The sequence below is a fragment of the Hippoglossus hippoglossus genome, chromosome 16 (genome assembly GCF_009819705.1).
Source record: "Hippoglossus hippoglossus isolate fHipHip1 chromosome 16, fHipHip1.pri, whole genome shotgun sequence".
Lineage (NCBI taxonomy): Eukaryota > Metazoa > Chordata > Actinopteri > Pleuronectiformes > Pleuronectidae > Hippoglossus > Hippoglossus hippoglossus.
Genome location: NC_047166.1, coordinates 14,105,614 through 14,119,242, shown reverse-complemented (window position 1 = coordinate 14,119,242; position 13,629 = coordinate 14,105,614). Strand labels below are relative to the sequence as shown.

The 13,629-nt window shown below is 39.0% G+C and overlaps 1 protein-coding gene and 1 pseudogene across 1 annotated transcript; both read right to left on the bottom strand.

The window, feature by feature from the left end:
* Positions 1-254: 254 nt before the first annotated feature.
* On the bottom strand, positions 255-8,716 carry si:dkeyp-84f3.5 (uncharacterized protein LOC334144 homolog). The gene is made up of 2 exons (XM_034610676.1): positions 8,538-8,716; positions 255-2,887 (listed from the first exon to the last, which is right to left on the bottom strand). Exon 2 carries the CDS (start codon positions 2,719-2,721, stop codon positions 817-819), a length of 1,905 nt encoding a protein of 634 aa, XP_034466567.1. The 5' UTR covers positions 2,722-2,887; positions 8,538-8,716; the 3' UTR covers positions 255-816.
* Positions 8,717-10,618: 1,902 nt separating this feature from the next.
* On the bottom strand, positions 10,619-12,238 carry LOC117776605 (annotated as a pseudogene).
* Positions 12,239-13,629: the final 1,391 nt, after the last annotated feature.

Sequence of the window (13,629 nt, the reverse complement as noted above, 5' to 3'; positions counted from 1 at the left end):
TTAAGTAAAGGAATGAAGTTTGATGCAGAACTTGAAATTCTTACTAAACACAGCTGATTAAATAAACAGCTGTTTTGCTACCAATGGCACCCTTTAACCCACTGAAGGATTCCTCTCCATCCAGTTGCCGTTGAAATGCTATACCAAGTTAAACCACCAGCTACACCAATTCCTTAAAAATTGGAAATAGGACGTCTGAGCTACACATAGAAAGAACACTTTCCTACTGTTAAAAAGCAACACTGATAGCCCAGTCATTTCTCTGTTCAATTTTATTGGCATGGTTAATAATCTACTCAGTGAAAATGCAATTCTTTAAAAAGGAAGATACAAAGATACGATATATTAAAGAGAATCTCAAACAATATGTAAACAATATACAAAAATGCAGCAATACGATTGACAAGATGGGTAGCTAATTAAAAAGATACAATAAAAACAATGTACTAGCTAAGGAACAATTGGTGGGACTTTCAAATTATCTACAATCATTGCCTGTGGATGAATACAATGTTTAAAGTTGCTTTTTTCTATGTCAGACATATGTTGTAGATCATATCCTATAAATTTGAGATTCATTCAAGTTATTTGGTTTGCTCCACACCCAAGCCGTACTTCCTGCTTCCATTGGTTTCAAATTGACCAATGAACAGAAATTATCTCCTCATGCCAGAGAAAGAGTATAAAATTAGTTCAATAAAATAACCATCACAAAGTTTTCCATATATTTTTTCCCCCCTATACCATTATAGGTACCAATGCTCCTGAGCACTTGACTGATGGAAATTACAATGACCGATGGGTCTGACATGGTATTTACCCATTGTTTTCGGAGCCATGGGAGGTCTGGTGTTGAAGAAATGTCTCCAAGCATGTGAATGTCTCAGTGCACTCAGTACATTCGTAAAGAACCTCGGAAGAATTTCCTTTATCATTTTGAGTATGGTCCATACACTCATCCTCAATGTCCTCTGCATCTCCCTTTTCTTGGACAGGGTCCTTGTTGGTGCCATAACAGTGAGAAGTTTGTTCAACATCATCTCGTTCTCCAGTTCTTGGGTGATTTTGAAGGTGAAGCTCAAGAGACGAAGAATTCTTGAATTGAGGGCAATTAGTAGGTTCCTTTTTGTGATAACGCAAGTGCCGTTGGTACACACATAGTAGCCCAAATCTCTTTCCACATTCCTGACACTTGTAGTTAACTCGCCCAGCTTTTCCTGATTGTTTCTCCTTTGAGGGCTGCTCTGGAGATGTGGTTTGCTCATTATCAGAAGAACTCTTTGTTTTCTCATCTGGAGAACTTGGGTTTGTTTCACCATTAAGAGAATTTGGGGGAGGCCCATTTTTTGGAGTTGTATACAGGAGTTTCAAAGCTGGTTTCTTTTCTAGTTCAGCTTTGTGGTACATGACCACATGCCTTCTCAAATCACAGCGTTGTGGAAAATGTCTACCGCAAAATACACATGTGTGCATAGTCCCCTTATGGTATCTCATGTGCCGAGATAAACTACTAGAATGATTAAAGACACGATGACAATGCTTGCAAGGATGCAGCTTGCCATTGGGATTACTCCCTCTTCCACGACTGCCTTTAGACTGTATTTTTCTTTTTGAAGTTTTTTGTGATTCTTGATTCAACCGATCAATTTCTTCCTGAGTCTGATGGGTGAGATGATGCTCCTTTAGATCTGTTAACTTATGGAAACGATCACCACATAAACCACATCTGTATGGTGTGAACGAGTATTCTGGAATAATCTTATCCCTAGCATCCCTTAAGTTTTTAGCATCCATTAAGTTTTTATGATCCCCATTCTCGACATCAATAGATGTGCCATTGCTGTGGAAGTTTTCAAGTGGTATGTCTTCTAGGGTTTTAGATTTCACTTCCATTTCAACTTCAGATGCAAAGGTGGTATCAGGCTCTTTTCCTTTGCAATGGTAGAGTGAATGTGTCTGAAAATCTGACATCCAGAAAAAATTCAACATGCACTTCTTACAAGAAAATGCTTTCTCAGTCTTTTTTTCCAGCATATTCTCAGATTTACCCAAAGCTGTAGAATTGGGGGAGAAGTGGTTTTCTTTTTGATGAGCATTCAGTGCATCCATTTTGAGGAACCGCTTACCACAAAGACTGCAGTAGTGAAAGCTTTCATTGGCGTGGTCCTGGAGGTGTTTCTTAAGATCATGTCTCTCTTCAAAGATCTTACAGCACAAAGTGCACTTATAACCCCGCTCTGTGTTTCGATACTGTTGGTGACGATGTAAACTCTGCAGGCTGTTGAATGATCTGCTACATATTTCACATCGGTAGTTGCCTTGACGAGACTTGTCCAGGGTCAAGTCTGAGGGCCTTGGTCTAAGCACATCTCTGTGAGGGGACGGCTGTGGAATTAAAGTAGGAGACACTGGTTTAATAGGGGATGGCAAATGCGATGGCAGGACTCCTGGAGATACCGGTTTCACAGAATAATGTGTCTGTGCTAACTCGTTCACAACTGTCAGGGTACCATTTTCTTGTAGCACATATTCTCGGGGGACTTCAAATCCATTGGAAGAGCCATCAAAAGAAAATGCCTCCAAAGGTCCATGAACAGTCATGTGAGCCAGCACATTAGAGTACTGCCTGAATCCATCACCACACTCGGTGCAGATAAAGGTACTTGATTCTCCAGATTTCTGCTTTTCCATGATATTTTCTTTAAGTGTTGATGGCATCATTTCAATATCATTCAATCAGCAAGTCTAGAGTAGAACTCAATCCAGACACCAACAAAATTGGTTTCCATGTGGGAATCATAATGTCCACACTGAGATGGATTCAACAGACGTCCTCATGAGCTGTATGTTGACCTCTCTTCTCAACGGTTACATGTTGTATCATCACCTGTGGGGAAATACAAAAAAATTAATTATCACACCATCAAAGCCAAAGTTCTTCATACATATCAGAATATATGCCAAATGACTATTCAGTTCTACTTTGCATTGATTTCAAATAACCTTTACTCAGTCAGATGACTTGTGTTGACCAATTACAAACTGACTGTCACGAGTTAGACCAAGATCAGAATGAGCAGTGTCATAATTGCCAAGGTAAGTTTGACATTACATTGGCCCTGAGTGCTCAATGCACTGCAACTAAAGAGAACACATGCAAATAGACAAATCCCAAGCAAATTACAAAAAGATCTTAATAAAAACTGGCGATTATTATACATATCATAATAATAACATTCATTCACTATCCTGACACCTTCTCTTTTCTTGTGCTGACATGCAGAGACACACGCACAGACTCAGCTGACGTCTCTGACCAGCTACAGTTTAACCACTGATTTTGTAATGACTTTTCTTCAATGAGTAAAATCGACCCCCATCTCTCGCGCACTGACACGCAGACACACACACACTGTCATCAGACATGTGTTAACGCAGACCAAGTAAAAACAACATAATTTGGTCTTCATGAACACAAATCTTGTGTTTGTTTGAAGTAAGAGTGGTGAAGTGAGATGCCATCCCAAGTGGTCACAGCTCTTCCATAATTGAATCCGACGATACTAGCACGCTCCCTGCATGTATGCATCAAGTGCCAAAATACCGTCAATCGCTGGTTGCTGGGCTGACAGTGGCCGACTGGAAAACCTTTGCATATGGACCTACCCAAGTAAAGCTACAGCCAAAACCATGACATGGTCTGTCTGCCCGCGAGGTGAGTAAAAATCTTGTTTTGATCGCCCACCAATACTGCATGATTTCTCCTGGTGCTGCCAATGGAGAGTGTGGGATACAGTGCAAGACAAAGAGGGCTGCACACAGTCTTGGTAATTAATGGGAAACCATAATGCTACTCTGATACCTTGATTAATTTTGGAATAGCACACCCATCACTGTCCTGAAAGTATTTGATGATTACAAATCATTAAGAGAGCCCAGAGGGTAAAGGCTTATCTGAGTAGGTTTGTGTGCTGTAGACTACCAACTACTAGTGAACATCTGTCATGGCTGTTGATCCAGAAAACATGATCCAGGTTTTGATCCTATTCTCCCATCAACAAAGAGCCACATACCAATGCACAGAGAAGTGCCAACAGAGTGGCAGATTTATGTTTTTGAGATAGTGGTGTCTTTTTCTCCCATCACAACACTTATAAATAGGAGAAATGTATTTAATCACCCCCCTTCAGTTCCACTCAACCAGCCCACACCATACTCCTGTACGTGAGTTGGAGCTCAGTGATAATTTACACGTCATGTAAAGTAAAACTTTTCATCTTGGTCACAGCTCAGTTATGAAACCCTACCGCATCAGAGTCTTTTGGCCGGGATGCTGACCTGATGCTGAGCCCTGTTAGACAGAAACTGGAGTATCAGTATCATCATGGAGTATCAAGACAGTCTGGTGTTCTGCTAAAACCATAATGCTCACCAGCTAGACACCAAGAATGCCATGATGTAAAAATCTTTCCACAAGGCTATAAACTTGTGACAACACCAGTGTCACTGATTTCAATGGACATCTTGACTCAACACCTGTTGCAGAGTCTCTGTTGTGCAGTAATTACCGTGCTTTTACAAGGAAAATATATTCAAGTCTAACATATTAAAATCTCCCTGGTCATAATGTCTGGTGGAAAAATGTGAGCACAAGAGGAAGGATATAATATTGATTCTGCTGCTGAGATCGTGTAATTTTGTTTTCAGCCCATTTACACTAGCATCGGCCCTTACCACCAAGAGCTCTCCTAACATATTTGTTGGTGTCTTCTACGTGTATATCACCACTTTTTCATTCAACTGGCTGGAGAAAGTCCTCAGGAAGTCGGGAGGCTCTAATTTGGACCTTTGCAGCCACACATAAAGCCCCTCCGGTGAGAGCAGCTATTTTGACATGTTGCCCGACCAGGGCCAGCAGACGCTCCATTAGCGCCATCTTCTTCTCGGTCTGCCTCTGGAGAGCCTCCAGCCTCCGCTGCCTGGTCCTCCGCCAACTGTACCAGCGCCATATCCGCTTACCGGTCCACATCTATGGCTCTGTGCGGCCCCACATTGGGCACCACTGTGGCAATAGACCTTGCCAACGGGGTCTCCCACACACAGCCAGAGACGGTACTGGGCCTTTTCAGCATCTTTATTAAATTAACCAGGTGAAAACATAAACTTAAAGCTGCTGGCGACTAGCTTTGCAGCTCAGTATTTTATCTGAATTACTATTTTAATACACTGACATGTCTTATTTGAGATGTCAAAATATTGAATTTAAATTCTTTTGAAGGAGAAATTTTCCTGATGTACTTCACTAAAAAAATAAACGTATACACTATTCACTGAGTCAGAACTGTTTTTGTTGTGTTAACAATGTAAAATGTATTCATCCATATTTGCTTACTATATTTTGCAATTTTACCCTCAGGTGTGCATAAACTACAGGCTATGAACTTCTTTTTAAGAAACGTGAAATCATTATTGGTATCGGCCATGTGAAGCATGTAATAATCGGTTATCGGCTGGAAAAATCCATATGGTGCATCCCTACTTTTAACGGCATACAATGCAACACATTCATGTTTTTTCCCATCTTAACTGTTTTACTGATAAAACAAAATAACAACCACAACAAAACAAGTAAATATGGAACTTGTCTTACAGAATGCCTCTTCTTCCCCTCCCCTTAGAGCACATCCCCCTGAGGACCACTAGGGCCTGGCACCTCTGAAGGCCAACCCTTGTAGTTGGACCTTCTAGTTCTTTTGCCCTGACTGAACCTCATCTGTTCAGCCTTCTTGGCATCAACCTCCTCCAAGCTAGTTCCCTAAAGACTTATTCTAATCACTGTGTCCACATGCAGGGACCCGCCGACATCAGATTTAATCCTCTTCTGTGCGGAGAATCCTGTCATATATTATTCTTAAACTGTAAACTGTGCATGGAAACCTCTAACTTGGTGCATTATTGAAAATATTATCGTAGGCCTTTCATGATAACAATTTTTTGGGATGATTTATTGTCCCAGAAATTATTGTGATAAATTATATTATTGTCATATTTTGAAACAATTTCATACCGCTCAAAATATAATATAAGATCATAATCCTGCAAGTACACCCTTTCAAAAGCAATGAACTTTAAATTCTTAAGAATATTCAGTCTGACATTTGAATTCGAATTAAAAATATTATAATATCCTCAATTAATAAACCATAAATAAAGTAAACCACACATACAATGAAAATAATAAATAAAATGGACTCTGACTCTCTTAACAAAAATTGCTCTAAAATAAATATTAAATATTTGGCACAGAGTATGTGTAACCTCTGAATCGATGCAGAGTCGTCCACATCTGAATCGTGATGCATCTAAAAAACTATCGTGGTGTATTAGACCCTTATTTTTCTAATTGCTTCGACACTATTCATTTATTTTCTTCCCATACTTAAACAATAAGTGGCCTTCTGAGCTGACACACATTTGCTCATCTTCTTGCAACCTCTGACCTTACACCATGCTTTTACAATCTTTGCAGAAAACACATCACCAAATGTCCAAGGACAAAACATAACTAAATATAAGTGTTTGTCACTGCCTGTCACCATCAGTATGATGCATCCCAAAGTATTATGTATGACTCAGTAATACATATGTTAATGTATGAGCCAGTTCAGGTTTTCATCTCACTCATTTGCTAGATGTCGTGCTGGGATATGTGGCGAGTCCGTCTGCAGATACTAAATTAAATCTCAGGAAGAGCAGCATTGACTTTGCTCTTTAATCAATAGGAATTGCCACAGTTGCTAGTGATTATGTTGTGGCAGTTACTACGTTTTTATCTTGTACTAGTCTCCTCACACTTAACTCTGGCTTAATGATGTAAGGGCACTGCTAAAACAGATGGATAGGCTTTACTAATGGAAGCAATAAGCCTTCATTGACACGCGTCATAGCATCCTGTCAAAAAAGGAGCATGCCACAGTAGTCAAGTTTCTATGCTTGTTAACAGGAGCTGGAGCTAGTAAATACACATGACTACTGGAAAGTAATTTCACCCAGGAATTAATGCTGATTGTACCGTTTTGCACGGAAAAGTAATGTTTTAGTGAGCGTTAGTGGACTTTATTTCCAGTAAGTATTGAGGAAACATCTTCTCAAGCGCTTGTGTAGCTTGCTGCTGCTAATGGTCATCTGGAGTCATCTCAAATTGGACATGCTAATGTGAGTAGGATTAGGCTGATGAACAACAGATCCAAATAATTTTTGAGTGGAATCTACCAAAGACAATACAGCCATAAGAGGACAGACCTAGTGAAAATGTAAAGTCTTTCTTGGTGCAACTGGGCCCATAGCATGCATGTGTAAAATATTAAAAAAAAAGACCTGCTTATGTACTGTTCACATATCCATCATGTTCCCATGACAAAAAAATCATAAAGAAAATGCCATCATTAACAACACTGCTTAACATATTACAGAGATTGTAGTGAGGAAAACATGCAAAAACAGTGAACATTTGCAAAGTAGGGATGATGCAAACAAATGGGATGCACCAGAGCCGATACAGATATTTGATAAGTTGAAATCATTTTGAGTGACTGAACCTCAAACTGCAAATGAATTATTAACAGTGGCTGGCACTTTCATCTCATATGACAACCAGTATCAGTTGTTCGGTTGTGACTTTGTTCATTTTAATGACATGGTAAGGTAAAACTAAATTCTTGGGTTCTGTTGTTTGAAATTTGCATTTTGACCTCTGTGGGCACATAATGTCTAAACCCTGCTAAAGCCTCATGCTTTTGTCCCACAGATAATATTTAACTTACAAACATATTGATGGTTTCCCAGTGACCGCTGGTTGCACTTTCTTGATGCAGAGTTTTCCCCAGACATCAAGATTCTTTCATTTGATGCAATTCATTTGAATGGTGGGTTACTGCAGTCATGATATGTACTATAAATCAAACTGAAGGATACATTACTGCACTACTATACTAAAAACTGTTATCTAGAATAGAGCACTCATTCATAAAAGACATGGCTCAACAAAATGACAAACTAATGAACACTAAATGGGGACGGATTTGTTTATTTCCTAAAACGTTTGCTTTAGAGAAAGTGCTGTGACCAAAACCAAAATTATAGGTTGTCATTTAAAAAGAAATTCACATTTTTCGTTAACAGTGTGTTTAATATGCAGATGCGCGCCGCCAGGGGGAGACTGAAGCACTAACATGCATCTATTGTAGGCTACAATTGTAGCTAGTTAGGATTAGCCTACATCAAAGCTAAAGTTTAAATAAAATTGAAATAACACGTTGGAGTGAAACCTCTTTGTACGACACAAAAGCTGCAGAGAAGCGCAAAGCAGCCCACAAACGCAATGTGAAGCTGAAGGCTAATACTGTGGTCACGCGAAAGCTAACGTTAGCAGCTGCTTACTAACGCTGCACAGCAAAGGGAGAACTTAGTTTTTTGACACAACCGGACATATAGGTGTTAGCCGGTTAGCTGGGATGGTGAACTGAGACTCGACTTACCGTGAATCGTGCCACATCTCCGGACAGTGAAGCTCCGGAGCAGAGTCCAGAGAGTATCCGCTCTGGGGCCGCCGTCTGTTCACCGCTGCAGGCCGCGACCGTCCCACAGGAACATATCAAACTGGTGAACGCACTGACGTCATGGCGCACACTGCATACGTTCATCACAAATGTATCATAATAAGATAAGTATACAAATAATAATAACAATAATAATAATAATAATAATAATGGATTAAAATACCCCCCCCCCCCCTTCTTAACAATCTTTAACAACATGAATTAATCAATAATAATAATAATAATAACAATAATAAAACATATGAAGATTAAAATAAAAAGTACTTCTCCTTATTAACAAACTCCAACACAATATGAATTAATCAATAATAACAACGACAACAACAAAAAGAATAATAAGATGTAGAAGAAGAAGAAGAATACTAATAACAATAATGACAATAATAACAATAATAATAATAATAATAATAATAATAATAAAGGATTAAAATCCCCCCCCTTCTTAACAATCTTTAACAACATGAATTAATCAATAATAATAATAATAATACCAATAATAAAACATAGGAAGATTAAAATAAAAAGTACTTCTCCTTATTAACAAACTTCAACACAATATGAATTAATCAATAATAACAACGACAACAACAAAAAGAATAATAAGATGAAGAAGAAGAAGAAGACGAAGAAGAAGAAGAAGAAGAAGAAGACTAATAACAACAATGACAATAATAACAATAATAACAATAATAAAAAAACAATTACAAAATATGAAGATAAAAATAAAAAATACATATCCTTCTCAACAAACTTTAACGTAATATTTATTCCTGTTCTTGTTCTTATTCTTATTCTATATAATAGAATAGATAAAATAGATTAGAATAGAATAGATAGAATAGATTTAAAAGAGGAGTTAGCCCGATGGATCTCCTCAGGGAGATTGTTCCACAGTTCGTTATGTGAGCGCAGATGTTTTCCTGAATACTACTGGCACAACTTTATACTAGTTGTCAATCACAGCAATATACTGTAAAAAAGTCTCTAAATGTCACGTTATTTCCCTTCACCTTCAAAATCATTTCAGGACTTGAATTTACCCACGGGAATACATTACAGGAATAAGAAAATGAACAACCTCCTGATTGTTACAGACTTTGGTGCAAAAACATACTGAAGATATTCTTTATTTTCTCCTCCAGTTAATTATCCTGTCTGAGAAAATTACTGGATGTTGTGCACAATGGCTCCCTCTGCTGCACAGTAAATGTTATGAAGAGAGTTTTTCAAAAGACTTTTAACACCAGAGGGATTTTCCTGAATCTTGCACATTGAAGTGTTGACACTAGACAAAGAGATCAAAGAGATTTTAAACAGCATACATGTTCTCAGGATGAGGTTACAGACCCTCAGAAAATGACAAAGTCGTAGTCAGAAACATTTGTCTTTATTAGGCTCACAGGAGCCGGTCCTTTGCATCAGTGGAGAATATCGGAGCAATCAAAGAGTCCAAATATTTGAAATTAATTTTAAAACTAAACAAAATTTGCCCTGATGCACAAACCATTCTACTAAAGTCCTATGTAAAAAGACATTCAATGATTGTATATCATGATAAAAGCAATTTATAAAAAGTGATTTGCAGCCTTAAAACATATTTGTCACAGTGTAATGTGATATTATAAGGTGATGATGAGATAAAAGGTGGTCAAGTCCTGATGATATTTTGCTAATGGAAATAATGGTGGTAACAAAAAAGAATCACAATAACAGCCATCATCATCATCAACAGACCCAAAAAAAAGACATCCCGAAATCCCCCAAAAAACTGGCAATGATTTAAAGATCAAATGAAGCTGTTCTATACAAGTTTACAATGCAGCTGCTACTTTATTCATGATAATCTAATGGTAACGTACATTATTTCTTTGTTAGTCTCTCAGGAATCAGTCCTTAAGCTGAACAACATGTTTATTAAATCATGCAATGGACATTTAGCGGTCAAAAATCTCTCTCTCTCTCTCTCTCTCTCTCTCTCTCTCTCTCTCTCTCTCTCTCTCTCTCACTCACACACTCACACACACACACAAACACACACACAATGGCATCAGTGGGTGGGGTTGGGTATGAGGGGGGAGATGGGAAATTAACTTTCTATAAACCTGTTTGTTCACAGCACTATTTTACACTGTAGATTTATATTCCAGCTTAACCATAACTATATTGTACAGAAAAAAACACATGATGTTCTTCATCAAAATATTATTTTTACTGTGTTATTAATATGTTCTAAATGATGACCCATAAACAACAAATATAATTCTCTATCTTTCTGAATTTGTCACAGGATGCATCAGAATTTGCCGTGCATGTGAAAGACGAAGAAACTAAATTCCCTTTTCTCGCAGTTTTTCTGTTTTTCAACCATAAATTTATGGAATACATATTTTGCAATGCCTTCTGGGTGATTTTTGAAATTCAAGATGTTTTGGTGATAAGATCCTATTTTCTGTAAAGATAAACATGTGCTTTCTCCAGCAGAATTTATACATTATTCTGCTTCTTCGGTATTACTAGCTTGCTTGTCTCTGTCTGTTGACTTTGTGTTAGTGTAAGAGTGTGTCTCTTCCTCCTGGAAGGCAGTCTCCAACAGGTTCAGGATGGACTTGCGTACTTTTTCCTTAAGATCTTTGCCAATGAACACATACAGCAGTGGGTTCAGGCAGCTGTTGAGAAAGGCCAGGCTGGTTGCTATAGGGAGACCGATTCTGATGACGTGGCCCAATGTTTCACTCGAGTCGATCCCCGTTCGATAAACCATCTGGATTACAGTAATGCAGTAAAACGGCGCCCAGCAAAGGAAGAAAGTGGTGATGATGGCAGCGATGATCTTGAAGGGGCGACTTGATTGGCTGGCCAGGGTGCGGTTCCTCCTGAGACGATGGATGATCACAGAATAACAGGAGACGATGACAGTGAAGGGGACGACGAATCCCAGGAGGAAGCGGGTGATGGTCATGGTCTGATGTCGAAACTGTCGCAGCTGATTCACTGATGGTGTTTTATAGTCGTCAGAAAGGGAAAAGTTGCTGTGGCAGTAGATGATGTCTTCATTGTCAGGGTTTGACCCAGTGTCCTTGAAGATGAAGTATGGAGCGCTGAGAATCAGAGCCAGTATCCAAACACCCAGACTCACGCAGGACGCCTTGCGTACACTTCGGTGGTTCTGGGCCCAGACTGGCCACACCACAGACACACATCTGTCCACACTGATCACCACCAGGATGTAGACACTGGCAAACATGTTCAAGGACAGTACAAGGGCATTGAGTCTGCACATGAAGTTGCCAAAAGGCCAGTGGTAATCCAGAGCCAAGTTCGTCACACCCAGAGGCAGGAACGCCGTGAAGAAGAAGTCGGCCACAGCGAGATTGAGGAACCAAACGGTGTTAACGGTTTTCTTCATCTTGAACCCGGTCACCCAGATAACCACTCCATTCATGAACACACCGAGAACAAAGACCAGGCAGAAAATAATGAGAGAGATGAATTTGTCTCAGCTCAGCGTGCTCGTCCTTGTAGTCATAATCTTCATAGTCTTCGTACAAGGAGCTGTTTCTTCCAGTGATGTCTGATGTGTTCGTGACGTTGAGAGGGGTATCAGTCATTAGCTCCATCATTGTCTTTGAACCTGAATAAAAAACAAAACATTTAAATGTTAACCTAGAGTTCAATAACAATCCATAATTAATACATGAGATTAAAATGTACCTCATTTGAAAACTGGAATTAAAAATCAGGACATTCATTCCACAAAAACAAAATGACTTCACTTATGTCAGTTCCTCTAAAAGGCCTGGGGAGGATGCTGTCTGCGGGGGCATGACTTGAACTCTGTAATCATGGGGTAACAACAATCATGACCCGCTGCTTCACAACCTTTTTATGACCCACAATAGACAATGAGACAAATCTTATACGACACCAACTTCCACACGCAAGAAAATAAAGAAAACAAAATGTTTTTCTCTGTAAGCTTTGCACCACATATAAACTGCACACCAGGTTTTCCTGAGTGAAATCAACATCAGATCAACAGAACTTTAAAATAAAAAATCTGAACCACAGATAATAAAACACAAAAAAATAAATCCACTTCATGTACTTAATTACTTAGATTGTTTTTGATGCCGAGAACAATATGAGAAAAAGCTAATTAAAAACCTTGCAGGGATGTTTTCTGGGTCAAGCTTGATAACCTGGATCCTTCTGTAATCTTCCTGACAGCCTGAGACGCGCACACACACACACACACACACACACACACACACACACACACACACACACACACACACACACACACACACACACACACACACACACACACACACACACACACACACACACACACACACACACACACTCTCTCTACCTTTTACCCTACTAGAAACATGTTCTCACCACAATATTGAATCATTTTTTTTTGTCTCCATAAAGATATCAATTCCCCATAGTGTCACTGTGTAAACACATTTACATCCAAACACATACAGCAGGCTTTATGTACATAAATGTATATACAAACAAATCTTTTTTGGAAGTAGTAGTCAAGCCAGAAAGGCGGCAAATTTACGGAAATAATGAAAGCTCTATTATTCAAATCCAACGTAAGATTTCTGTCTTGGTCTAATAATTTTGTCGTGATAGTTCCTTTTCACAACTTAAGCTCATGTAATCTGGCAAATGTAACCTACCTTTCTCTAAGCCCCGCGGTCTGTTGAGGATGAATCTGCAGCAGAAGATTCCCTGATCAAACTCTGACAGGTCAATATAAACTGCCCTGTGTGTTGTAATATGTCACTGCCACTGAGGAGGAACCACAAGTGGCCCGCACACAAGAAACTCCTCCCACCATCAAATCTTATGCACAAGCTCACACTTGCACTGTTTGCGCTGTGTAATTGAAATTGTCATGTCGACTAAATGAGTGTCTTCAATGATACATGAGCTGCATGATGTATATTATGATAATCTCACAGTTCTGCAACTTTAAAATACATGATACTCCTTG